The following is a 27474-nucleotide window of genomic DNA, read 5'->3' as shown; positions in this document are numbered from 1 at the left end:
AACCCTAGGCTTCGTCTTCTATTTATAGATTGGATTTCAGATCAATCTAGTAAGTCGTAGACGACTTGGATTCTTGTCAAACTCGTAGAATCGATCAGCACAAACTTACAGATCGGAATAGCAGACACCGCGTCTTCCAGCCGGAGAAAAACAGCAAGTCGATCTGCTCCCAGCAGCTGCCCGTCGATCGAGGAAGACGGCAGACAATTATCACAGCCCGTGCTGGGGGACGATCAGGACTCCGCGGCGGCGCACACTCGCCACGGATTCGCCTCTGTTGCGTCAGCTCCGTCATTTTGGAGTCAAACAAACGAACATCTTCTTGCACCTAGGGCGATATGCGGCATTCAATCTGACTGACCTAGCGAACGTCGAACGGTATAGAGCCGCCCTGCGTCTTGCACCTTAACCATGGTGAGCTCTTGCACGAGACTGGACAAATGACGACTGACTTTCGTAGAAACTCGGATCACCGACTGATGGTGCGACGTGCGCTTTTATCGACTGATAGTGTATCGGCGATAACTGACTTTTATCAACCCACGTGTTACGCTAATTTATCGATTAACAAATCATCCCATATTAACTTATTTCAGCAAGGCATCAGTTGCCCTGGAAACCGATCCTTCGTGTTGGTGATCTCTTTTTGCTCCACAATTTCAGGGGGGTTAAAACTGAAGATACGATAAAATGCTCCACGACTGATCTTATCGTGCGTTAATAAGTGGTGCACGAACGGTTGTTTCCCTGCAGGAGCCCATTCCGCAATCCGCAGTCCGTAGAAACCGCCGCCGCCGCCGCCGCCGCGCGACGTTCTGTTCCTCGCGCGATATCCGCCGTGCTCCAGAGTCGTCCAGCGCTGCTCCAGCATGCTTCCCACCTCCGTCGACCTCACGGGAGCCGCGCGCTCCGTGCAGCTGTTCAAGATCGGCGGCTTCGCAGCTACCAAGGAGAAGCCAGGGTACACCGCGTCGAGAGAGTGCGCCGTCGGTGGACTCATGGTTCACCTTATCACCCATAGATTTCCGATAATTCCGATATTTCTATTTTACCGGTGAGCCCCAATAAAATTAGTTTATCATCTAAAAATATTATTGTTTTAAATTTAACACTCCATTCGACTAACCCACAAGCTTGTGCACAAACTTTTTACCCACTATAATGAGTAAAAAGAGCATGTAACCATCTTTAGACCCTAATTCATTCATTTGCTTTTATTCCACCATCCAATCATTCATATTCTAGTGAGAAGCGACGTAGTAGTAGATATGTCTCCCTACCGGCTATTTTCTTTCATTTTTCTACGTTATTATGTATAGTTTTTTAGGCTATATGGTTTGAAAAAAATATATGTTCATTTCTACACAAAATGAGAGTTTTTTCTCTAAATTTTGTCCGAAAAAATTTCTCTGTCACCGATAGAATTCCGATATTTCCGTTTATCACCAACCTCCGATATATAAGATAAACCCTGGGTGGACTCAACTGGCGGATCGAATTCCATCGGATCGAATTCCATCCCAAGGCCTCCTACAACCCGAACCGCTCTTACAGCAGTGACTGGATCATGTTCAGCCTCCGATTGATCAGCAGAGGAGCCAGCGGGGTGGCGGCGTCGTTCAGCTGCCGCCTGCGGGATCCGAGCTCACAGGGCATGTAACAATCCAATTTTCAAATTCAAATCAAAATTACGAATTCCCCAAAGATTAAGGGAGTTTAGCCAAATTGGAGCTTACATGTGGACCCCACATGTCATGCTCTCATCTCCCTTCTCCCTGTTTCTCCCGGTGACGCACGGTTCGCAGTAATGGCACCGACGCTCCCGAAGCCGTGCGTGGCCGTCGAGGGCATCGCCGCGTTGCTTGGCCGTCGGTGACGCCGCCAAGTCGACCACGACGCCTTCCCGAGCCACCACCTGCCTCACTTTCCGTCTACGCCTCGCTCTCCTCTCCTTCTCCTCCCTGAGTTCGCCATGGACGGCGTTTGAAGCAACTCGTGCTCGTCGGCCCGATTCGCGAGCTCCGCTCCACGAATTCCAAATCCACTTCACCCGAAGCTCCTCCACCTCTCTAGCGACCTTCCCAACCCCTCCAATCCTAGCCACGACCCCTGCTTCGCCAGAAATCGGAGGTTCCCCGGCCGCCAGCCATTAAAGCCGCTCGGAGCTCTGGTCACCGTCGAACTCCCTCGTCCGATCATCGTTTTCTTCGCTTGACAGCTCAAATCGACCCTAGGTGATGCACTGAAGCTCATGCTCCCCTTACTTTTCCACGTTCACCAAGTTTCCGCGCCCGTTCCACACCGTGCCGCCGCCGTTTCACTGCGTCGCCGCCGCCGCACGGCGCGAGCTGCGCTCACGCCGCCCCACGCCACCCGTGCGCGCGCACCGGAGTCACCTAGCCGCGCTAGTGCTCACCCCGTGCCGCTCCGCCGCCGCCTGGCTCCGCCGCCGCCGGCACAAGCCACGCCGCCGCCTCTTTTGCCCCGCGCCGCCGCTAGGGCACCGCCGCCGCTAGCCATCCCGCTGCCTAGGGCTGCGCGCGTGGGCCCCACAGCGCCGCCGCTGTTGCGCTACTGCTCAGGCCGCCGTCGGCCGCCGCCGCCGCGGGCTTCGCCCCCTGCGCCGGCGAGCCGCGCCATGGCGTGCGCGCCTGGCCTGGCCGCCCCCCCCCCCCCCTCTCTGTTTTGTTTCAATGACCGCTGGGGCCCACGGGTCAGGGGTTAGGGGGGATTTTTATTTTATTTATCTTGTGTTTATTTCAGCTATAATTTGTAAAATCCATATAAATTCAAGGAAAAATGCGAAAAATATGAAATAAAATTTGTTGGATTTGTTAGAGTAAGATCTATAGAGGAAAAATATCCACAGTGGCAAAATGACCTTTTTACTCCTGCAAGAATTTAGATTGTGTTTAGTCTTGCTTAATTAGTTTCTATAGATTTGTTAATCTAAAAATTATGAAATTTTTGCAGTAATTTACTTTAAACATGAGTGATCCACCATAAAATTTTCATACTCATAGGACCTAGTTTAGTATATGAATATAATATGTAACCAAACTTAATTATGTGTATAGGTATAATAATATTTATTTTACATGTAGATTTTTATACAAATTATAAGAGGCAAATAATAATGTCCTTGCTAGTCATATTTTGTTTTGTAGTAAATCATGCTCTAATTGATAATTTGGCCTTTAATTGTTTCTAGCACTTAGGGTTAAAGTTAATTGTCACCATACTTGCATCATTTTGAGTAAAGTGTTAATTTGTTTAATGCTTATCATCTAATGGCAAAGTCATGTTGGCATTTACTCGTTGTATCATATGCATGACAGTTACTCATTGTTTCATATGCATACATATAGAATCCGCGACCGAGGAAGTCGTATACGAGGTGATCGCGGAGCCGCAGGAGCAGACGGAGCCAGCCCCGCAGGCGTTTCGTGACGACCCGGCCCAAGGCCCCGTGGACCCTAGCTCTGAGCAGCGGCCCGCAGGCAAGCCCCGGTGCATGTCCTAGTTTATGACATCTATATATGTTGCTATTACTTATGCATTACGTTTTAGGAGTTGATTTGAAACCTAGTTGCATGATCCGTAGTTCCTTGAGTTGTACTAGTATGTATAGGGTGATAGCAACGCTATGCTTAATAAGTATCGATAGAAGTCGAGTGACTGCTTGTCACTCGCGAGATATAGGATGTTTAGAAGACGAGTAATTTCCAGTTACTCGCGAGATATAAGTTGTATGTATAGTTATGTTACAGTATCTGAGTTATTGAAAGTGATATGGAATTGTGAGACCGGGCGGGGAGTGATGATGTTTAGGTATGGCAGCAGGACAGGGTTTCTTGTTGTCTTAGCCCCGCCTGTGTCGATTAAGGACCGGTCGTTGTGGCAGTGCTGATCGGGGATTGAATTGTACTAACTGCATGCCGGGAGTAGGAGGTAGTCGAAACCGGTAAGCCGAGTACTGCCTCATCTCGAAAGTACAGGACTCCTACTCACCTCCTAGGGTAGTCAAGTAGTCGCGGAGAAATGGGGTTGCATATGTTTACTTTTGGTGGTCTCACGTTGAGCTTGGCTGACCATATGATGGTGGGGCGGTCCTGTAGTTCGAGACGAGGAGGGGAATGGTTGGTCCGTATGGTCCGACGGGGCTAATACGTGCCGTGTTGGTTAGGTCCACCTTGCAAGGTTAAATCGGATCGATTCGCCGTGTCTCGCGGTTATGAGGGTCTTGGTCTCTTTGTCACACCGTAGCAAAGATATTAGAATGTGAGTTATGTATATTTATGTAAAATATTGAGCAAATGGAATTAATTTTTGCTTGCATCACCATGATTGCTATAGTGGGTCTATGCAAATATTAGATGAGAGTTAATTTATATAGAACCTGGAGCTAAAATAATGAAAGTAAGGAATTTCTTTAGTTGCTTTTCTGCAAAATAAACCACCAGCCAAATGCCTTGCATGTCTAGATATGTGGGCTAAGTTATACCACTGGTCGGATAAGTCTTGCTGAGTATTAGAATACTCAGGGTTTGTTGCCACCATTATTATTTCAGGACCCCAAGATGTAGACTTCTGCCCGTGTTGTGCTAAGTTTATACAGTTTGGCGCGGATGGTTGGGAGGTGGTCGGGCCAGATGCTTAGTCATTGCTAGTTTTCAAATCACACACCCGGGGGCTGAGTATGTGATTCGATACGGCACTTCGTGTATTATAGACGTCTGGTTTCTATATTGGTCTTTGTTTTAAAATAAAGTTGCTCTTGTACATTATGTATGTAATTAAACCCGGTTTGTAGAATTTAATGTACTCTACTCAGTATTGTAATCGTATTTATATGTACTCGTCATGTTTGTACTGCCTGCGCTCACCTTCGCGTGGGACTACTGGTGTTTGTTTCGATCGGAATGTCGGTTTCGAAAGGACTGTCAAGTTAAACCGTTAAGCCAAATGTGCCTGATGTGTTCAAATGATGGCCATTTAGCTTAATTTGAGTTTTAATTTGGCGGTTCTGTCACAGCTGGTATCAGAGCCGAAATACACCAGGGGTGGTACGAACGTGACTATTTTCTAGACTTTCAAAATTAAAAACAAATTTCTGGGGTATAAGGAAAATCGTTCAGTCGCGTTTTACGATTAAATCCGTATTACACCCTATATAGTACTTGGTTATTTATAAATTGGTGGCAATATTTATATTCACTAACTTCCAGCACATTCTTTCTGTTAAACCTTAATTTCTTGCACAACCCTTACTTAATATTGTAACGACGCACCTACGCTGAGGTAAGCAAGGTGAGCATTCTTGGTAGTCCTTAGAATAGCCCACGTGTTTCATACATGCGCGGGTCCCGTATGATGAGCATACGAGGAGGTGATAAGGCTCCATTCAAATGAGCCTATCGCTATCTGCCGCCTGATATGGAGCGCGGACTTCCCACCGTGTGATTGTGAGCACGGCCATCTCGTAAGGCAATGTTATGAGATGTAAATCTGTCAGGCGATTGGTCTTGACCGTGTACCTTGGGACACGTTTACCCTTGGGTGTCCCGTAAGGCGATTTGTACGGGAAGTGAATACATTGCCTCGGTAACGTATGCAACGCTGTCCATGCAGTGTTAAACGCATGGGCGCCATCTCTATAGTGGATGGTGATGTATGTGTGAATATGTGGGCAACTGCATATGCGTTACCCATGTGGCGTAGGACACATGGGGGCCGTTCGTGTGTGCTGGCACGAAGGGTCCAGTCGTGGATATATGCATATATCTGTATATCATGTGCTTTCTGCAGGTACACTAACAAACGAACTCGTAAGTTAAGGCGTGTAGAAATCGATTATATAATTGAGAGCGTATGTTGCCACCGAAAGACCACGTATATTGCCCTATATTTGTCGGCAATTTTTGTTGGAAGGGTGACGTAGGACGATCATGCATAATATCATTCATTGCATTGTAAGAGTGGGTTAGCGAGTTATACAAAAGTTGCAGAGTATTTTGATAGCCACTCGCTTGCAAAAGTTGTGAATTTTTGGATGTATAGTTTGGGAGTTATTGTCAAAGCTATACCGCGAAGATTTGTGATATTGAGATTTAGTGGGGCCTAGTTTGTATTCACTAGTTGGTGCAAAAATAGTTGTACCTCTCATGCATGATCCAGTTATTCTTGTTACAATTGTGGGCCATAAAAGTGGTGATACAAATATTGAGTTATTTAATCGGTGTTCTAAATTCAGCATTTTTCATGAATTGAATATTAGTTGCTATCATGATTATTTAATTTAATCAGATATTGGAACTAATCGATTCATGATTAATTGCAGAATGCCGAACACCGATAATGATTCCTCTGCGCCCAATGGTGCTAATGCGCTGCCACCGCCTCCCAATTTGGTTGAGGCAATCGCGGCCATGTTGACTGGGCGCGATGAACAGACGGAATTGCTCCGTCAGCTCGTTCATCAGGGTGCTGCACCACGGCATGGAAATCATAATCATCACCAGCCGCTTGTCCCTGGGTATCCGGAGTTCTTGGGTACTCAGCCACCGCTTTTCCATAAGGCGGATGAGCCATTGGAGGCTGACAGTTGGCTCCGGACGATTGAGTCCAAGTTCACTCTGTATCAATATAATGACAATGACAAGGCATCATTTGCAGCTCAGCAACTCAGAGGTCCTGCACGTACGTGGTGGGATAATCACGTAGCTATGTTCCCTGCTGGCACTCGGTTTTCTTGGGATGAGTTCAAGGAAGCTTTCAGGGCACATCATATCCCTGCAGGGGTGATTCGCAGGAAGCTCAATGAGTTCTTGGCTCTGAAACAGGGCAATAATACTGTGACACAATATGCTCAAGCTTTTAACACCTTGTCTCAATATGCTGGATATCATGTGGAAACAGATGAAAAGAAACAAGCGTGTTTCAGGCAGGGGCTTAGCAGCAAGCTCCAGGAACGCTTGGTTATGTTCAAATTCAACACTTTTAGTGAGCTGGTCAATGGGGCTATCACTCAAGAGGACGCCCGTATAGCTCACCAAGCAGAGAAAAAGAGGAAGGCACCAATGGGTGGATCTTCTAGTCAGGCTAATCAGAGGTTTCGTCTGATTCAAGCCGGACCCCCTCGTGCACCTTATCAGCATCGGCCGGTGTACCGACCAGTGCAGTATCAGAACACATATCGGCCTCCGCAACAGCAGTCAGGTTATAGGCCAACACAGTACCAGTCGGGATATAGACCACCTCAGTACTCACAACCTCAAGGGATAGCCAGATCTCCGGTGCCTCAGTAGATTGTGCAGAAGACGGGGTGGCAGTCACAAGGTGTACGCCCTAATTTTCCTCCTTGCTTCAACTGTGGTCAAGTTGGTCATTTTGCACGCGAATGCCCTATGCCACCTAAACAAGTTCAGGGTCCTAATCAGCACAATCAGAAGCCGAAAGTGGCTCATTTCAAGCCAGGACGTGCGCATTATACCACGCTAGAGGATGTTCCTGAGGGAGCTCAAGTGATGGCGGGTACGTTTTCAGTTCATACTCACCCTGTTACCATATTATTTGATTCTGGTGCATCACACACATTTATTAGTAAAGAGTGTGCTATGAGACTTGGGTTGGAGATAGAAAGCATGGCAATATCATACAATATTCAATCACCTGGGGGGCAAATAATTACCAATCAAGTTGCCAGACGAGTGCCTCTACAGTTGCAAGGAAAATTTTTTATCACGTCTCTTATAGTTATTCCAACCCAAAAGGTTGATATTATACTGGGTATGAACTGGATGGGAGGTCAAAGGGTTCTTTTAGACACTACTTCACAATATGTGCATATTGATTCTCCTCTGTATGGTTCTATGACTTTGAATCTGATGGACCATATATCTTCAACACCTACGGTAAATCAGGTTGAGGCCAAAAATCTGGCCGAAATACCAGTGGTGTGTGAATATCCAGATGTTTTTCCGGATGACTTACCAGGCATGCCACCTGACCGTAAGATAGAGTTTGCCATTGAATTGCAACCGGGAACGGCACCAATTGCCAGAAGACCTTATCGTATGCCACCCAATGAATTAGCAGAACTAAAGAAGCAATTGCAGGAGTTGCTTGATAAAGGTTATATCCGTCCTAGCACTTCACCTTGGGGCTGTCCAGCGCTCTTTGTTAAGAAGAAAGATCAAAGCCTCAGGTTGTGTGTGGACTATCGGCCTTTGAATGCCGTCACTATCAAAAACAAATATCCACTCCCCCGAATTGATATTTTGTTTGATCAGTTAGTCGGGGCCAAGGTATTCTCCAAAATTGATCTTCGATCGGGCTATCATCAGATAAAAATTAGGATCGAAGATATCCCAAAGACAGCTTTCTCCACACGATATGGGTTTTATGAATATCTTGTTATGTCATTTGGATTGACGAATGCCCCGGCTCATTTCATGTATCTCATGAACTCGGTGTTTATGCCCGAGTTGGATAAGTTTGTCGTGGTTTTCATTGACGAAATTCTTATATATTCCAAGAATGAAGAAGAACATGCTGAGCATCTTCGCATTGTTCTCCAGCGTCTTCGGGAACACAAGTTGTATGCCAAATTCACCAAGTGTGAGTTTTGGCTAAAGGAGGTTCCATTTCTGGGTCATGTCATATCAGAGAATGGAATTTCTGTTGACCCCAGTAAAATCCAAGATGTTTTGAATTGGGAAGCACCTACATCTGTTCCGGAAATTCGGAGTTTTCTTGGGCTAGCAGGATATTACCGGCGGTTTGTTCCGGATTTTTCAAAAATTGCTAAGCCCATGACTGAGTTGCTCAAGAAAGGGGTGAAATTTAATTGGAGTGATAAATGTGATCAGGCTTTTCTGACCCTGAGGAAACTTTTGACATCTGCCCCTGTTTTAGCTCAACCTGATATTACTCGACCCTTTGATGTATATTGTGATGCATCGGGTACGGGTTTAGGTTGTGTCCTCATGCAAGAACGTCGAGTAATTGCTTATGCTTCCAGGGCACTCCGACGACATGAGGAAAATTATGCCACTCATGATTTAGAACTAGCAGCAGTGGTTCATGCTTTGAAAATTTGGCGTCATTATCTTCTGGGCAATCCTGTTCACATATATACGGACCATAAAAGTCTCAAGTATATTTTCACCCAGAATAAGCTAAATCTACGCCAAAGGCGATGGTTGGAATTGATTAAAGATTATGATTTGGAGATTCACTATCACCCAGGTAAGGCCAATGTGGTTGCAGATGCTTTAAGCCGCAAGGCTCAGTGCAACTGCCTGTCTATTGTGCCTTTCAATGAGACCCTTTGTTATGAACTGGAAAAATTAAACTTGGGGATCATCACGCAAGGCAGTCTTGATAATTTGGTCCTTTCATCTACTCTTCGAGATCGGATTATTTCTGCTCAACAACATAATGACGGGATGAAAAAGATTCGCCAAAGACTTGCGGAAAATGACCCGGGGGTGAATTGTTTTCATTTAGATGAGGCTGGAATTCTATGGTTCAAGGATCGTTTGGTGGTACCTAAAGATTTAGAGCTCCGAAAGCAAATCTTTGATGAAGCTCATCTCTCTAGGTATTCTATCCACCCAGGCAGCAATAAAATGTATCAAGATTTGAAGCAACGATTCTGGTGGACAAGAATGAAGCGGGAGATTGCTAAATTTGTGTCTGAATGTGACACCTGCAGAAGGGTCAAAGCGAGCCATTTGAAAGCAGCAGGTCCTCTTCAGCCTTTGAGTATTCCATCTTGGAAGTGGGAGGACATCAGTATGGATTTCATAGTCGGCTTACCAAAAACTTCCAAGGGGTATGACTCGATATGGGTTATTGTGGATCGCCTCACCAAGTCGGCCCATTTTCTACCGGTAAAGACCACACATACGGCGAAGCAATACGCTCAACTGTATATGGACCGTATCGTGAGTCTTCATGGGATTCCAAAGACAATTATTTCGGACCGGGGCACTCAGTTCATTGCCCGGTTCTGGGAGCACTTTCACGCCGCTCTGGGCACTCAACTGATCCGTAGTTCGGCCTATCATCCTCAGACAGATTGTCAGACAGAGAGAATTAACCAGATTCTGGAGGATATGCTTAGAGCATGTGCACTCACCTACAGTCAGAAGTGGGATGAATCTCTACCCTTAGCTGAGCTCGCTTATAATAATAGCTATCAAGAGAGCATCAGGATGGCTCCTTTTGAGGCGTTATATGGGCGAAGGTGTAGAACTCCATTGAATTGGTCAGAAGCCGGTGAAAGAAATGTATTCGGCCCTGATATGGTCAGTGAGGCGGAAGAACAAGTCCGGGTTATACAAGAGAACTTGAAAATAGCTCAATCCCGGCAGAAAAGCTATGCGGACAAGAAACGTCAAGCGATCTCGTTCCAAGTGGGAGATCATGTTTATTTACGGGTATCTCCGATGAGAGGAGTCCAACGGTTCGGTGTGAAGGGAAAGCTCGCCCCTCGCTATGTTGGGCCTTTTCCTATCATCGAACAATGTGGGCCAGTAGCATATCGCCTGGAACTTCCTGCCCAATTATCCGCAGTTCATAATATATTCCATATCTCCCAGCTCAGGAAATGCCTCCGTGTTCCGAACAAGATAATGGACATAGAAAAGTTACAAGTGGAGCCCGATCTTGTCTATCCAGAGCATCCAGTAAAAATTATTGATCGCAAGACTCGGGTCACTCGAAATCAAACCAGCAATTTCTATAAGGTACAGTGGAGTAATCACTCAGAGCGAGAAGCTACCTGGGAAACGGAGGAATTTGTTCAATCCAAATGTCCTGAGTTGCTCCAATTATACCAAGGTATATGATTTTCCGACTTCCTTTCAATTCGCCACTTTTCTCCTAAATCTCGGGACGAGATTTCTTTTAGGGGGAAGGATTGTAACAATCCAATTTTCAAATTCAAATCAAAATTACGAATTCCCCAAAGATTAAGGGAGTTTAGCCAAATTGGAGCTTACATGTGGACCCCACATGTCATGCTCTCATCTCCCTTCTCCCTGTTTCTCCCGGTGACGCACGGTTCGCAGTAATGGCACCGACGCTCCCGAAGCCGTGCGTGGCCGTCGAGGGCATCGCCGCGTTGCTTGGCCGTCGGTGACGCCGCCAAGTCGACCACGACGCCTTCCCGAGCCACCACCTGCCTCACTTTCCGTCTACGCCTCGCTCTCCTCTCCTTCTCCTCCCTGAGTTCGCCATGGACGGCGTTTGAAGCAACTCGTGCTCGTCGGCCCGATTCGCGAGCTCCGCTCCACGAATTCCAAATCCACTTCACCCGAAGCTCCTCCACCTCTCTAGCGACCTTCCCAACCCCTCCAATCCTAGCCACGACCCCTGCTTCGCCGGAAATCGGAGGTTCCCCGGCCGCCAGCCATTAAAGCCGCTCGGAGCTCTGGTCACCGTCGAACTCCCTCGTCCGATCATCGTTTTCTTCGCTTGACAGCTCAAATCGACCCTAGGTGATGCACTGAAGCTCATGCTCCCCTTACTTTTCCACGTTCACCAAGTTTCCGCGCCCATTCCACACCGTGCCGCCGCCGTTTCACTGCGTCGCCGCCGCCGCACGGCGCGAGCTGCGCTCACGCCGCCCCACGCCACCCGTGCGCGCGCACCGGAGTCGCCTAGCCGCGCTAGTGCTCACCCCGCGCCGCTCCGCCGCCGCCTGGCTCCGCCGCCGCCGGCACAAGCCACGCCGCCGCCTCTTTTGCCCCGCGCCGCCGCTAGGGCACCGCCGCCGCTAGCCATCCCGCTGCCTAGGGCTGCGCGCGTGGGCCACACAGCGCCGCCGCTGTTGCGCTACTGCTCAGGCCGCCGTCGGCCGCCGCCACCGCGGGCTTCGCCCCCTGCGCCGGCGAGCCACGCCATGGCGTGCGCGCCTGGCCTGGCCGCCCCCCCCCTCTCTGTTTTGTTTCAATGACCGCTGGGGCCCACGGGTCAGGGGTTAGGGGGGATTTTTATTTTATTTATCTTGTGTTTATTTCGGCTATAATTTGTAAAATCCATATAAATTCAAGGAAAAATGCGAAAAATATGAAATAAAATTTGTTGGATTTGTTAGAGTAAGATCTATAGAGGAAAAATATCCACAGTGGCAAAATGACCTTTTTACTCCTGCAAGAATTTAGATTGTGTTTAGTCTTGCTTAATTAGTTTCTATAGATTTGTTAATCTAAAAATTATGAAATTTTTGCAGTAATTTACTTTAAACATGAGTGATCCACCATAAAATTTTCATTCTCATAGGACCTAGTTTAGTATATGAATATAATATGTAACCAAACTTAATTATGTGTATAGGTATAATAATATTTATTTTACATGTAGATTTTTATACAAATTATAAGAGGCAAATAATAATGTCCTTGCTAGTCATATTTTGTTTTGTAGTAAATCATGCTCTAATTGATAATTTGGCCTTTAATTGTTTCTAGCACTTAGGGTTAAAGTTAATTGTCACCATACTTGCATCATTTTGAGTAAAGTGTTAATTTGTTTAATGCTTATCATCTAATGGCAAAGTCATGTTGGCATTTACTCGTTGTATCATATGCATGACAGTTACTCATTGTTTCATATGCATACATATAGAATCCGCGACCGAGGAAGTCGTATACGAGGTGATCGCGGAGCCGCAGGAGCAGACGGAGCCAGCCCCGCAGGCGTTTCGTGACGACCCGGCCCAAGGCCCCGTGGACCCTAGCTCTGAGCAGCGGCCCGCAGGCAAGCCCCGGTGCATGTCCTAGTTTATGACATCTATATATGTTGCTATTACTTATGCATTACGTTTTAGGAGTTGATTTGAAACCTAGTTGCATGATCCGTAGTTCCTTGAGTTGTACTAGTATGTATAGGGTGATAGCAACGCTATGCTTAATAAGTATCGATAGAAGTCGAGTGATTGCTTGTCACTCGCGAGATATAGGATGTTTAGAAGACGAGTAATTTCCAGTTACTCGCGAGATATAAGTTGTATGTATAGTTATGTTACAGTATCTGAGTTATTGAAAGTGATATGGAATTGTGAGACCGGGCGGGGAGTGATGATGTTTAGGTATGGCAGCAGGACAGGGTTTCTTGTTGTCTTAGCCCCGCCTGTGTCGATTAAGGACCGGTCGTTGTGGCAGTGCTGATCGGGGATTGAATTGTACTAACTGCATGCCGGGAGTAGGAGGTAGTCGAAACCGGTAAGCCGAGTACTGCCTCATCTCGAAAGTACAGGACTCCTACTCACCTCCTGGGGTAGTCAAGTAGTCGCGGAGAAATGGGGTTGCATATGTTTACTTTTGGTGGTCTCACGTTGAGCTTGGCTGACCATATGATGGTGGGGCGGTCCTGTAGTTCGAGATGAGGAGGGGAATGGTTGGTCCGTATGGTCCGACGGGGCTAATACGTGCCGTGTTGGTTAGGTCCACCTTGCAAGGTTAAATTGGATCGATTCGCCGTGTCTCGCGGTTATGAGGGTCTTGGTCTCTTTGTCACACCGTAGCAAAGATATTAGAATGTGAGTTATGTATATTTATGTAAAATATTGAGCAAATGGAATTAATTTTTGCTTGCATCACCATGATTGCTATAGTGGGTCTATGCAAATATTAGATGAGAGTTAATTTATATAGAACCTGGAGCTAAAATAATAAAAGTAAGGAATTTCTTTAGTTGCTTTTCTGCAAAATAAACCACCAGCCAAATGCCTTGCATGTCTAGATATGTGGGCTAAGTTATACCACTGGTCGGATAAGTCTTGCTGAGTATTAGAATACTCAGGGTTTGTTGCCACCATTATTATTTCAGGACCCCAAGATGTAGACTTCTGCCCGTGTTGTGCTAAGTTTATACAGTTTGGCGCGGATGGTTGGGAGGTGGTCGGGCCAGATGCTTAGTCATTGCTAGTTTTCAAATCACACCCGGGGGCTGAGTATGTGATTCGATACGGCACTTCGTGTATTATAGACGTCTGGTTTCTATATTGGTCTTTGTTTTAAAATAAAGTTGCTCTTGTACATTATGTATGTAATTAAACCCGGTTTGTAGAATTTAATGTACTCTACTCAGTATTGTAATCGTATTTATATGTACTCGTCATGTTTGTACTGCCTGCGCTCACCTTCGCGTGGGACTACTGGTGTTTGTTTCGATCGGAATGTCGGTTTCGAAAGGACTGTCAAGTTAAACCGTTAAGCCAAATATGCCTGATGTGTTCAAATGATGGCCATTTAGCTTAATTTGAGTTTTAATTTGACGGTTCTGTCACAGGGCACTTCCCTCGATCTGGAGGAAATGACCGCGTCCTCCATGTTCTATGAGAACAAATCCCTGGATGTCTCTCTCATCAGGCGGAGCGACCTGGAGGGATCGCGACGTCGGTATGAGAGAGACGACTCCATACTTGTGCTATGCTCGATCAACGTCCTCGAACCTAGGGATGCGGTGGCGGCGGCGGCGGCGGCGGCCGTGGCCAGCATGCCATCCCCCGACCTGCACCAGCAATTCGGTGAGCTGCTGCGGAGCCAGAAGGGGGCGGACATCACGTTCCTCGTCGCCGGCGAGCCTGTCGCGGCCCACCGGTCAGTGCTCGCGGCGAGGTCGCCGGTTTTCATGGCCGAGTTCTTCGGCAACATGAAGGAGAAGGCGTCGCTGTGCGTCGAGATCAATGACATGGAGGTGGAGGTGTTCAGGACCTTGCTGTATTTCATCTACACCGACACGGCGCCCGAGCTGGACCAGGAGGGGGAGCAGGCGACATTGATGATGGCGCAGCATCTTCTTGAAGCGGCAGATCGGTATGGATTGGAGAGGCTCAAGAGGATCTGTGTGGAGAAGGTGTACACGGACATCAGCGTGGACACGGTTGCAACTACATTGGCTTTGGCGGAGCAGCACGGGTGCTCTGAGCTCAAATCCAGGTGCATGAAGTTCATCTTGGCTACCCCAGAAAATCTCCAAGCTGTCGCTGCAACTGAAGGGTACAAGCACCTCGAGGCAAGCTGCCCCTCCGTTTTGACTGAACTTCTGAAGCTCATCATGGTCAAGGGGAACAAGTAGCTTGGCGTTCTGCTGTTGAAGGCCGAACTGTTTGTCCTTAGAGCTTCACAGAAATGGTCGCCTGAAAACTTGCTACTCCATGCTCAAATCCCTGCAGCACCGAGATACGATGATATCGTGTATGAAAGGGCCAACAAAAACTTTTTTTTTCGTTTTGTACTTGTACCAGTCCTGCATTCTCTAATCAGAATTAAGTACAAGTGTCTTTATATTTGTACAGGTGAAACCTTTTAACTAAACTAGCTTAGACTGTTTCAACCATTTCACTACTAGAAAACTAATCATTCCTCCATGAGCTGATTATATTGAGGACAGGTACTGAATAGCCTCGGAAATGCATTTAGTACCGGGTCCAAATTTGAAAGCCCAGGAGCCATTTTAGTACCGGGCCAAGACACGGATAGGAACCAAATATCGCATTTTAGTACCGGTCAATTGTTGGAAATATGCCCTAGAGGCAATCATATTTCCTTGTATTCATGATTAACAAAGTGTTCCTTGAATATCCATGGATGACAACTTGTATTGATTAATGCTTATGTGAAGTATTTGTGAAACTCTTTACTTGTATGAATATTCTAAAATGTTCATAGTCGGAGTTCATGTGAGGACACACATGAATATTAGACTAGCACATATATTAGTTGATTGACTACGTTTCACAAGTCATGGACATGGGGATGTCAAACTAATAATGTGGGTTCATGTGAGACATGAGACAGAACTGACCCAACACGAGATGATGACTTCTCATTACACAATATATACGATGAGTCCTAAGACCTGAGATCGTCGTATGTACTCAAGATGTGAACCGACTTACTTAGGAGTCATTAAATGCTACACCGTAATATGGTAGTTATAAAGGTGGCTTTCGGGTCTGTTAAGAAGCTTGTTGTGAGACATAGTCGGTCAAGATGGGATTTGCCCCTCTCTATAAGAGAGAGATATCTCTAGGCCCCTCGAGTGATTCGGATCAAGAAATGCATGGCCATGCTAGGGTTAAGAGTTAACCAAGAATTCCGAATCACAGGATCGAGAAAGAGTGGTCGCCTTTAATCTAGACCAAATATCGTGAGGCAAAGGGAACAACATATATATGATATTGTGGCGGCTCGTCTGATATGATCTTTGTGTGCGTATAAGAGTTGACATGTCTTGCTAGAGGTCACTGTCTACTATTGGGCCGAGTAAGAGTACTCGGGCCATGTCTATTCGCATGTGAGCCCATAGGGTCACACACTTAAGGGAAAGAAGTATGATAAGGATGAGATCCGAATTAGACTGGACTTAGGTGCACTAATGTGCCTTTTAGGCCCAAAAGGGGGCGCCCATTGTGGGGCCCAAGGCAGCCCACCTAAGGGGCTATATAAACAGAAGGGGGCGCTCAAAAAATCCTAATTGGTGCTACAGTACTCGCACGAGAACAGTACCACACGGGTGAACAGTGCGCGCTATAGAAGTTTCGCAACCGCGCGCCTAGTGGTAACCTCGTAATCTATAACTGCAGTAATCCTGGTTTATGTGGTAGAAAATTTTTGTTTCTGCTACGCCATATTCCTACAACGGTATCAAGAGCCAGTGCTGTCTCGTTATAGATTCGGATATGTGCATATGGAGATATGCGTGTTTCAGATCGATCTATGACCTAGTTTCGTAAAGTAGCTGCGAAGGTTGTGCAACGACATACTCCTACCGGTCGGTTTTCCGCCATCGGAGTTAAGTGATGCACATAAACTCGGTCGCTGCGGTTGGAGATCAATTTGATTGGTCGAATCAAAACTTAGGGCATAAGTCAGATGCATGAGATGCATAGGGCAATAGTTTGGATCTAGTGCGAATTTCGTTTTGTTGCAAAAGCGTGTTTTACTGTAAAACAGTCATAACTTTTGCATACGAACTTAGATTGAGGCGAATTTTATATCGATTTGTATCTACAGAAAAAGTTAGAATTGGTTCAGAACAGCTATGCTGTTTTCGCGATATTTAGATTTGCGAAATTCGGCCCAGAAGATAGAGTTTTCAGTGATTTAAGTTCGAACATCGGAATCGCATAACTCTGTTTTGCAGGTTTTGTGATCGGTATGGCCCCTGTGTGTATGTGATGCATGTGTGTAATTATTTCATGACCTGCGTGTCGTGATTATGACAATTCGGCCGGAGCCATATGAATTGTTGCATTTGATGTAATGGCCTGCGTGCCAATCTGTGATGATCGAAGTCGTGAATGTAATTTTATTTACTATCTATTATGTGTAATAGCAAGTTCTAGTTCTTGGAGTTTTCATCACATGAAGAATGGTGAACATGTACATGGAGATGGAGATCAACATGATGAACAAGTTCCATGAAGATGGAGATCTACATGGCGAACAAGTTCTATGGAGATGGAGATCACCATGAGAACAAGAGCTATACTGATTCACAATTATGTGCTTGCCGTTCTTGACGTTTTACTACTACGTGCGTCATAGTAGAAGTAGAACGATCCCTCACAAATTTCGAGCTACCATGCCCTACCAACTAAACCTTGCACTGTCCCATATCTTGTACGATTGGTGGTGGGTCTATGAAATTAGGGCGCCACTGGTTTTCCTTGACTAGACAGGCTGTATCGAATACATCCACGCATAAGGGGTTGGTGAGCTTGACAAGGTCATCTTAACGGTTAAGTACCTTGGGGCATAAAGGTTGGGAGCGAGACATGGAGATGTCACCCAACAACAAGAGTCATATGAGATATGATTAGCAAGAGTTGCTTACCGATCTAACTCAGTCTTCTAGTGGTGATGCAAAAGCTCGCTAGTGAACGTGTTAGTTGTGTGTCTTGAATCACTAAGAATCAACAGAGGGATATTGATTTTAGTGGGAGTAAATTCTATTAAATTGTTTAATGTCGTTTACTCCATCATGAATACTTTTGTCTTAATATTTTGTATTATTATTTTGTTGTAGATCAATGGCCCAAAACCAGCCTTTTGCTTTACGTTCCGTACTTTAGAGCAACAAATTGAATGAGACAAACTATGCGGATTGGATCCGCAACCTGAGAATTGTTCTCAGGGCAGCTAACAAGGAAGATGTTCTAGATAACCCATCACCAGTAGGCCCGCATGTAATCAAGATGGTTGGTTACACACAGAGGTTGGAGAAGCTAGGCTTCCCACTTGGCTAAGAGTTGGCCACTGACTTCATTCTTGCCTCTTTGCCTCCGAGCTATGGAAATTTCGTCTCGAACTACCACATGCACGGGGCTGAGAAGGGCTTGAATGAGCTATGCGGCATGCTCAAAACGGTAGAGAGTGATATCAAGAAAAGCACAGGTGTCGGCCATGTGATGGCTGTCCAGAATAAGCCTACTTTCAAGAAGAAAGGTTCTTCTTGGAAGAAGAAGGGCAAGGCTAAGGTTGCGAACCCCAAGCCAAACCCTACACCCAAGGCTAAACCTGGACCAGCTGCAGACAAGGAGTACTTTCATTGTCACCAGCCAGGACACTGGAAAAGGAACTGTAAGCTGTATCTAGCCTCGTTGAAGAATCGTTCTTCCACTTCAGGTACACTTGTTGTTCATATTACAGAAATATTTCTCGCTGACTCTTATGTTAATTCTTGGGTATTTGATACCGAATCGGTTGCTCATATAAGCAATTCGATGCAGGGAATGACAAAGAGTAGAAGCGTTGAAAGAGGAGAAGTTGACTTCCGCGTCGGCAATAATGCAAGAGTTGCTGCTTTGGCCGTCGGGATGATGCAACTTCACCAACCGTCAGGATTTGTCTTGGAGCTTAATAATTGTTATTTTGTTCCTAGTTTAAGTCAAAACATTATGTCTCCTTCATGTTTGATGAAGGATGGTTATTCTTTTGCGAGTGAAAACAATGGTTGTACTATCTCTAAGAATAATATGTTTGTGGCTTTTGCGTCCATTGTGAATGGGGTATTTGTTTTAAATCTTGATGATTCACCTATCTATAATATTAATGCTAAAAGGCATCGGCTTGCTGATTTGAATTCTACCTACATGTGGCATTGTCGTCTCAGTCATATAAGCGAGAAACGCATGAAGAAGCTCCATTCGGATGGACTTCTAACTTCGTTTGATTTTGAGTCATACAAGACATGCGAAGCTTATTTGCTAGGCAAGATGACTAAGACGCCATTCACAGGTTTTCCAGAGAGAGCATCGGACTTACTGGAACTCATACATACTGATGTATGTGGACCAATGAGCTCGATTGCTAGAGGTGGATTCCAATACTTCATAACTTTCACTGATGACTTGAGTAGATATGGCTATATCTACTTGATGAAGCATAAGTCTGAAACTTTTGAAAAGTTCAAAGAATTTCAGAGTGAAGTTGAAAATCAGTGTGGCAAGAAAATTATAGCTTTACGATCTGATCGTGGAGGTGAATATCTGAGCCACGAGTTTAGCAATCATCTAAAGAGTTGCGGAATTGTTCCACAACTTACGCCGCCTAGAACACCTCAGAGAAATGGTGTGTCTGAGCGACGTAATCTAACTCTGTTGGATATGGTTCGATCAATGATGAGCCAGTCGGACCTACTGTTATCGTTTTGGGGTGACGCTCTAGAAACAACAGCTTTCACATTAAATAGGGTGCCGTCAAAATCCGTAGACAAAAAACCATATGAAATATGGACTGGCAAGTCTCCCAGTTTGTCTTTTCTAAAAATTTGGGGTTGTGAAACATTTGTCAAATGACTCCAGTCTGACAAGCTTGCACCCAAATCGGATAAGTGCATATTCGTGGGATACCCAAAGGAGACCTTAGGGTATTACTTCTACAATCGATCTGAGGGCAAAGTGTTTGTCACTCGGAACAGAGTTTTCCTAGAAAAAGAGTTTCTCAAAGGAGGGAAAAGTGGAAGAATGGTGCAACTCGAAGAAATTCGAGATGAGCTAATACGACAAGACTCTACAAGTGATGCTAATGTAGCTGAACAAGTTGAGATGCCTATGGCAAAAGAAGCACCTCCGCAACCACGAAGGTCAGCAAGGCTCCGCGCAGCACGGGAATTATTATTGTTAGACAATGATGAACCTGCAACATATGCAGAGGTGATGGCAGACCCTGACTCTAAGAAATGGCAAGATGCCATGAAATCCGAAATAGAATCCATGAAGGAAAATCAAGTTTGAAACTTGATAGACCCGCCTGATGGTGTGAGAACCATCGAGTGCAAATGGATCTATAAGAAGAAGAAAGATATAGATGGAAATGTTCACATCTATAAAGCTCGACTTGTCGCAAAAGGTTTTCGACAAGTTCAAGGAGTTGACTACGACGAGACTTTCTCGCCCGTGGCGATGTTTAAATCTGTTCAGATTATTCTAGCTATTGCTGCATATTTCGATTATGAAATATGGCAGATGGATGTCAAAACAGCTTTCATTAATGGAAATCTGACCGAGGACGTGTATATGATGCAGCCCGAGGGTTTTGTCGATCCGACCAATGCTGGAAAGATATGCAAGCTTCAAAAATCTATTTATGGATTAAAGCAAGCATCTCGGAGTTGGAATATTCATTTTGATGAAGTAGTCAAAGGGTTTGGCTTCATTGAAAACGAAGAAGAAGCTTGTGTTTATAAGAAGGAAAGTGGGAGCTATGTTGCATTTCTAATCTTGTATGTAGATGACATACTGTTGATTGGAAATAATATTTCTATGCTTGAGTCCGTAAAGACTTCATTGAAAAATAGTTTTTCGATGAAGGATTTAGGAGAAGCAGCATACATACTGGGCATCAAGATCTATAGAGATAGATCAAAGAGGCTTATAGGATTAAGCCAAGATACTTACATTGACAAAGTGTTGAAGCGGTTCAACATGGAAGAGGCAAAGAAAGGATTCTTGCCTGTCACATGGCATACATCTTAGCAAGACTCAGTGTCCTAGGACGACTAATGAGCGAGAGCGCATGAGCAAAGTTCCATAAGCCTTAACAATTGGATCTATCATGTATGCAATGATAAGTACACGCCCAGATGCTTCTTATGCTCTAAATGTTACGAGCAGGTACCAGTCAGATCTAGGTGAGAGTCACTGGACAGCTGTGAAAAACATCCTCAATTACTTGAGAAGAACTAAGGATGTGTTTCTAGTCTATGGAGGTGAGGAGGAGCTCGTTGTAACTGGTTACACTGATGCTAGCTTCCAAACCAACAAAGACGATTCAAAGTCTCAGTCCGGTTTCATGTTCAAAGTAAATGGTGGTGCGGTTAGCTGGAAGAGTTCCAAGCAAGAGACAGTGGCCGATTCTACAACAGAAGCCGAGTACATCGCAGCTTCGGAAGCTGCGAAGGAAGGTGTTTGGATAAGGAAGTTCCTTATTGAGCTTGGTGTGTTCCCTAATGCCTCTAGCCCGCTGGATCTCTACTGTGACAACAGTGGAGCCATTGCGCAAGCCAAGGAGCCAAGGAATCACCAGAAGAGTAAACACGTTATGCGGCGATTTCATCTCATTCGAGAGTTCATCGATCGGGGTGAGATCAAGATATGCAAAATACACACGGATCTGAACATTTCAGATCCGTTGACAAAACCCCTTCCACAGCCCAAGCATGAGAGGCACACAAGAGCAATAGGTATTAGATACATTCTGAATTGACTCTAGTGCAAGTGGGAGACTGTTGGAAATATGCCCTAGAGGCAATCATATTTCCTTGTATTCATGATTAACAAAGTGTTCCTTGAATATCCATGGATGACATCTTGTATTGATTAATGTTTATGTGAAGTATTTGTGAAACTCTTTACTTGTATGGATATTCTAAAATGTTCATAGTCGGAGTTCATGTGAGGACACACATGAATATTAGACTAGCACATGTATTAGTTGATTGACTACGTTTCACAAGTCATGGACATGGGGATGTCAAACTAATAATGTGGGTTCATGTGAGACATGAGACAGAACTGACCCAACACGAGATGATGACTTCTCATTACACAATATGTACGATGTGTCCTAAGACCTGAGATCGTCGTATGTACTCAAGATGTGAATCGACTTACTTAGGAGCCATTAAACGCTACACCGTAACAGGATAGTTATAAAGGTGGCTTTCGGGTCTGTCAAAAAGCGTGCTGTGAGACATAGTCGGTCAAGATAGGATTTGCCTCTCTCTGTAAGAGAGATATCTCTGAGCCCCTCGAGTGATTCAGATCAAGAAATGCATGGCCATGCTAGGGTTAAGAGTTAACCAAAGATTCCGAATCACAGGATCGAGAAAGTGGTCGCCTTTAAGCTGGACCAAATATCGTGAGGCAAAGGGAACAGCATGTATATGATATTGTGGCGGCTCGTCTGATGTGATCTTTGTGTGCGTATAGGAGTTGACATGTCTTGCTAGAGGCCACTGTCTACTATTGGGCCGAGTAAGAGTAATCGGGCCATGTCTATTCGCATGTGAGCCCATAGGGTCACACACTTAAGGGAAAGAAGCATGATAAGAATGATATCCGAATTAGACTGGGTTTAGGTGCACTAATGGGCCTTTTAGACCCAAAAGGGCCCAAGGTGGGGCCCAAGGCAGCCCACCTAAGGGACTATATATACAGAAGGGGGGTGCCCAAAAAACCCTATTTGGTGCTACAGTACCCGCGTGTGAACAATGCCACGCGGGTGAACAGTGCGCGCTACAGAAGTTCCGCAACCGCGCGTCTAGTGGTAATCCTGTGATCTATAACTACAGTAATCCTGGTTTATGTGGTAGAAAATTTTTGTTTCTGCTACCCCATATTCCTACATCAATGACTCTGACCGGTACTAAAGGATGACATTTAGTGCTGGTCGGTGTCTTAGCCAGGTACTAAATGGTCCACGGTTACTTCAAAAGTAATGCATCTCTTAGCTAGTCTTCACTAGTCACATGTGATGTATAGATTGGATGGTAAAAAAACTACACGCGAGATTAAAGGTTGTGGGTTCGAATCCTCATGATCGTGGGTTTGAATTTTTTTTTTGTTTTTTCTAGTTGGCACGTTAGTACCGATCGGCACGGCCGGTACTAAAGGGGCCAACCATTTAGATCCTGTACCATTTAGATCATGTTTGTTTCTAGGAGCTTTTTTTAGCCCCTGTTACATCGAAAAGAATTTTACTATTTAGAGGTATCAAATCTGCTTATAAAACTTTTTCTGACGGATAAGTGCTAATTCGCGAGACGAATCTAATGATTCTAATTAATCCACAATTTGCTACAGTGATGCTATAGTAACCATCCACTAATCATGAATTAATATACCTCATTAGATTCATCTCGCAGTTTAGCCCTATGATTCTGCAGTTAGTTTTGTAATTAGATTTCATTTAATACTTATAAATATCAAAATTCTTTTTGATGTGACATGGCCTAAAGATTAGCCTCTAAAACTAAACACATACAACCAGTACTAGTGCTACTTTTTCTAGAGGGAAATTTAGATTCATACCACTGGAAGATTCGGAGTTTAGAAAAATACTATTAAAAGATCCAACTTTAAAAAATAGCATTGAAAGTTGCTCCGTTACTGATTTGTACCATCTCCGTGAACTTGTCGTTAACTGCTGATAAAAAAAATGCGGAGAGCACTCGGCTGCAGCACGCCCAATTCTCTCACCCTTGCAGCACGGCCACCATGGCTAACTCCGCGCATCGTCGCCCACAGCCAAGGTGGGTCCCTCCTCTCGGCGAGCAAGCAGGCATCAAGCAGCACCAAACCCCCCCCCCCCCACCCCCCCCCCCCAAGCACCAATCTCTTTCTTCTCTCCTCCGATTCCTTTCTATTTTTTTCCCACCGAGATGCAAAAGCTGCAAGCCTTTTTCCCTTCCTCCCTGTTCAGTCCACCGTAACCCCATCTTCAATCGAAAGCCAGTAGAGAAAATCAGCAAATACCTCACAAAATCCAAGTCAATAGCTATTGATTTCTTTCTCTTTCCGTGAACACAAATTAGCAGGAAGCAGTTATATACGCTTACGCCACCTCCTGCTTCCTTCTCTTCATACGATGCACCTAAACTACCATGCCAAGAATCTCTGCTCCTCCTTGCTTGCTCCTGTTGGGAGGCGTCAAGTTCATGCCTCCATCAGTGCAAGCAGCCCCCTCCTTCCATGCTTGCTGGAGGTTAGGGATGACGAGTGGGACTAAGGTGTCATAGGGAGAGGGAGGTGCCAGGTAATTGGTGTTAATGTTGAACTCACGGAAATGGTAGAAATCAATAACGGAGCAACCTTTCAATGTTATTTTGCTAAAGCTGGATCTTTTGATGGTATTTTTCTAAACACTGGATCTTTCAATGGTATGGATCTAATTTTGCCCAGATGCTTCTTATGCTCTAAATGTTACGAGCAGGTACCAGTCAGATCTAGGTGAGAGTCACTGGACAGCTGTGAAAAACATCCTCAATTACTTGAGAAGAACTAAGGATGTGTTTCTAGTCTATGGAGGTGAGGAGGAGCTCGTTGTAACTGGTTACACTGATGCTAGCTTCCAAACCAACAAAGACGATTCAAAGTCTCAGTCCGGTTTCATGTTCAAAGTAAATAGTGGTGCGGTTAGCTGGAAGAGTTCCAAGCAAGAGACAGTGGCCGATTCTACAACAGAAGCCGAGTACATCGCAGCTTCGGAAGCTGCGAAGGAAGGTGTTTGGATAAGGAAGTCCCTTATTGAGCTTGGTGTGTTCCCTAATGCCTCTAGCCCGCTGGATCTCTACTGTGACAACAGTGGAGCCATTGCGCAAGCCAAGGAGCCAAGGAATCACCAGAAGAGTAAACACGTTATGCGGCGATTTCATCTCATTCGAGAGTTCATCGATCGGGGTGAGATCAAGATATGCAAAATACACACGGATCTGAACATTTCAGATCCGTTGACAAAACCCCTTCCACAGCCCAAGCATGAGAGGCACACAAGAGCAATAGGTATTAGATACATTCTGAATTGACTCTAGTGCAAGTGGGAGACTGTTGGAAATATGCCCTAGAGGCAATCATATTTCCTTGTATTCATGATTAACAAAGTGTTCCTTGAATATCCATGGATGACATCTTGTATTGATTAATGTTTATGTGAAGTATTTGTGAAACTCTTTACTTGTATGGATATTCTAAAATGTTCATAGTCGGAGTTCATGTGAGGACACACATGAATATTAGACTAGCACATGTATTAGTTGATTGACTACGTTTCACAAGTCATGGACATGGGGATGTCAAACTAATAATGTGGGTTCATGTGAGACATGAGACAGAACTGACCCAACACGAGATGATGACTTCTCATTACACAATATGTACGATGTGTCCTAAGACCTGAGATCGTCGTATGTACTCAAGATGTGAATCGACTTACTTAGGAGCCATTAAACGCTACACCGTAACAGGATAGTTATAAAGGTGGCTTTCGGGTCTGTCAAAAAGCGTGCTGTGAGACATAGTCGGTCAAGATAGGATTTGCCTCTCTCTGTAAGAGAGATATCTCTGAGCCCCTCGAGTGATTCAGATCAAGAAATGCATGGCCATGCTAGGGTTAAGAGTTAACCAAAGATTCCGAATCACAGGATCGAGAAAGTGGTCGCCTTTAAGCTGGACCAAATATCGTGAGGCAAAGGGAACAGCATGTATATGATATTGTGGCGGCTCGTCTGATGTGATCTTTGTGTGCGTATAGGAGTTGACATGTCTTGCTAGAGGCCACTGTCTACTATTGGGCCGAGTAAGAGTAATCGGGCCATGTCTATTCGCATGTGAGCCCATAGGGTCACACACTTAAGGGAAAGAAGCATGATAAGAATGATATCCGAATTAGACTGGGTTTAGGTGCACTAATGGGCCTTTTAGACCCAAAAGGGCCCAAGGTGGGGCCCAAGGCAGCCCACCTAAGGGACTATATATACAGAAGGGGGGTGCCCAAAAAACCCTATTTGGTGCTACAGTACCCGCGTGTGAACAATGCCACGCGGGTGAACAGTGCGCGCTACAGAAGTTCCGCAACCGCGCGTCTAGTGGTAATCCTGTGATCTATAACTACAGTAATCCTGGTTTATGTGGTAGAAAATTTTTGTTTCTGCTACCCCATATTCCTACATCAATGACTCTGACCGGTACTAAAGGATGACATTTAGTGCTGGTCGGTGTCTTAGCCAGGTACTAAATGGTCCACGGTTACTTCAAAAGTAATGCATCTCTTAGCTAGTCTTCACTAGTCACATGTGATGTATAGATTGGATGGTAAAAAAACTACACGCGAGATTAAAGGTTGTGGGTTCGAATCCTCATGATCGTGGGTTTGAATTTTTTTTTTGTTTTTTCTAGTTGGCACGTTAGTACCGATCGGCACGGCCGGTACTAAAGGGGCCAACCATTTAGATCCTGTACCATTTAGATCATGTTTGTTTCTAGGAGCTTTTTTTAGCCCCTGTTACATCGAAAAGAATTTTACTATTTAGAGGTATCAAATCTGCTTATAAAACTTTTTCTGACGGATAAGTGCTAATTCGCGAGACGAATCTAATGATTCTAATTAATCCACAATTTGCTACAGTGATGCTATAGTAACCATCCACTAATCATGAATTAATATACCTCATTAGATTCATCTCGCAGTTTAGCCCTATGATTCTGCAGTTAGTTTTGTAATTAGATTTCATTTAATACTTATAAATATCAAAATTCTTTTTGATGTGACATGGTCTAAAGGTTAGCCTCTAAAACTAAACACATACAACCAGTACTAGTGCTACTTTTTCTAGAGGGAAATTTAGATTCATACCACTGGAAGATTCGGAGTTTAGAAAAATACTATTAAAAGATCCAACTTTAAAAAATAGCATTGAAAGTTGCTCCGTTACTGATTTGTACCATCTCCGTGAACTTGTCGTTAACTGCTGATAAAAAAAATGCGGAGAGCACTCGGCTGCAGCACGCCCAATTCTCTCACCCTTGCAGCACGGCCACCATGGCTAACTCCGCGCATCGTCGCCCACAGCCAAGGTGGGTCCCTCCTCTCGGCGAGCAAGCAGGCATCAAGCAGCACCAAACCCCCCCCCCCCCCCCCCCCCCCCCCCCCCCCCAAGCACCAATCTCTTTCTTCTCTCCTCCGATTCCTTTCTATTTTTTTCCCACCGAGATGCAAAAGCTGCAAGCCTTTTTCCCTTCCTCCCTGTTCAGTCCACCGTAACCCCATCTTCAATCGAAAGCCAGTAGAGAAAATCAGCAAATACCTCACAAAATCCAAGTCAATAGCTATTGATTTCTTTCTCTTTCCGTGAACACAAATTAGCAGGAAGCAGTTATATACGCTTACGCCACCTCCTGCTTCCTTCTCTTCATACGATGCACCTAAACTACCATGCCAAGAATCTCTGCTCCTCCTT

At 45.0% G+C, this 27474-nt stretch overlaps 1 protein-coding gene across 1 annotated transcript; it reads left to right on the top strand.

Moving 5' to 3' along the window:
• The first annotated feature begins 869 nt into the window (after nucleotides 1-869).
• Nucleotides 870-15090, top strand: LOC120669454 (BTB/POZ and MATH domain-containing protein 1-like). Its single transcript, XM_039949201.1, has 2 exons — nucleotides 870-1001; nucleotides 14302-15090. Exons 1-2 carry the CDS (start codon nucleotides 870-872, stop codon nucleotides 15088-15090), a joined length of 921 nt encoding a protein of 306 aa, XP_039805135.1.
• The last annotated feature ends 12384 nt before the right edge of the window (nucleotides 15091-27474 follow it).

Source organism: Panicum virgatum, chromosome 4N (genome assembly GCF_016808335.1).
Source record: "Panicum virgatum strain AP13 chromosome 4N, P.virgatum_v5, whole genome shotgun sequence".
Taxonomy (NCBI): domain Eukaryota; kingdom Viridiplantae; phylum Streptophyta; class Magnoliopsida; order Poales; family Poaceae; genus Panicum; species Panicum virgatum.
This window is presented reverse-complemented; position numbering and strand designations above follow the sequence as displayed.

Bases quoted from the DNA above. Each gene is read 5' to 3' on its own strand.
- LOC120669454 (XM_039949201.1), top strand. From the start codon at position 870: ATGCTTCCCACCTCCGTCGACCTCACGGGAGCCGCGCGCTCCGTGCAG. The intron at 1,002-14,301 runs GTTCACCTTATC...GTTCTGTCACAG, and splicing joins GCGCCGTCGGTGGACTCATG to GGCACTTCCCTCGATCTGGA.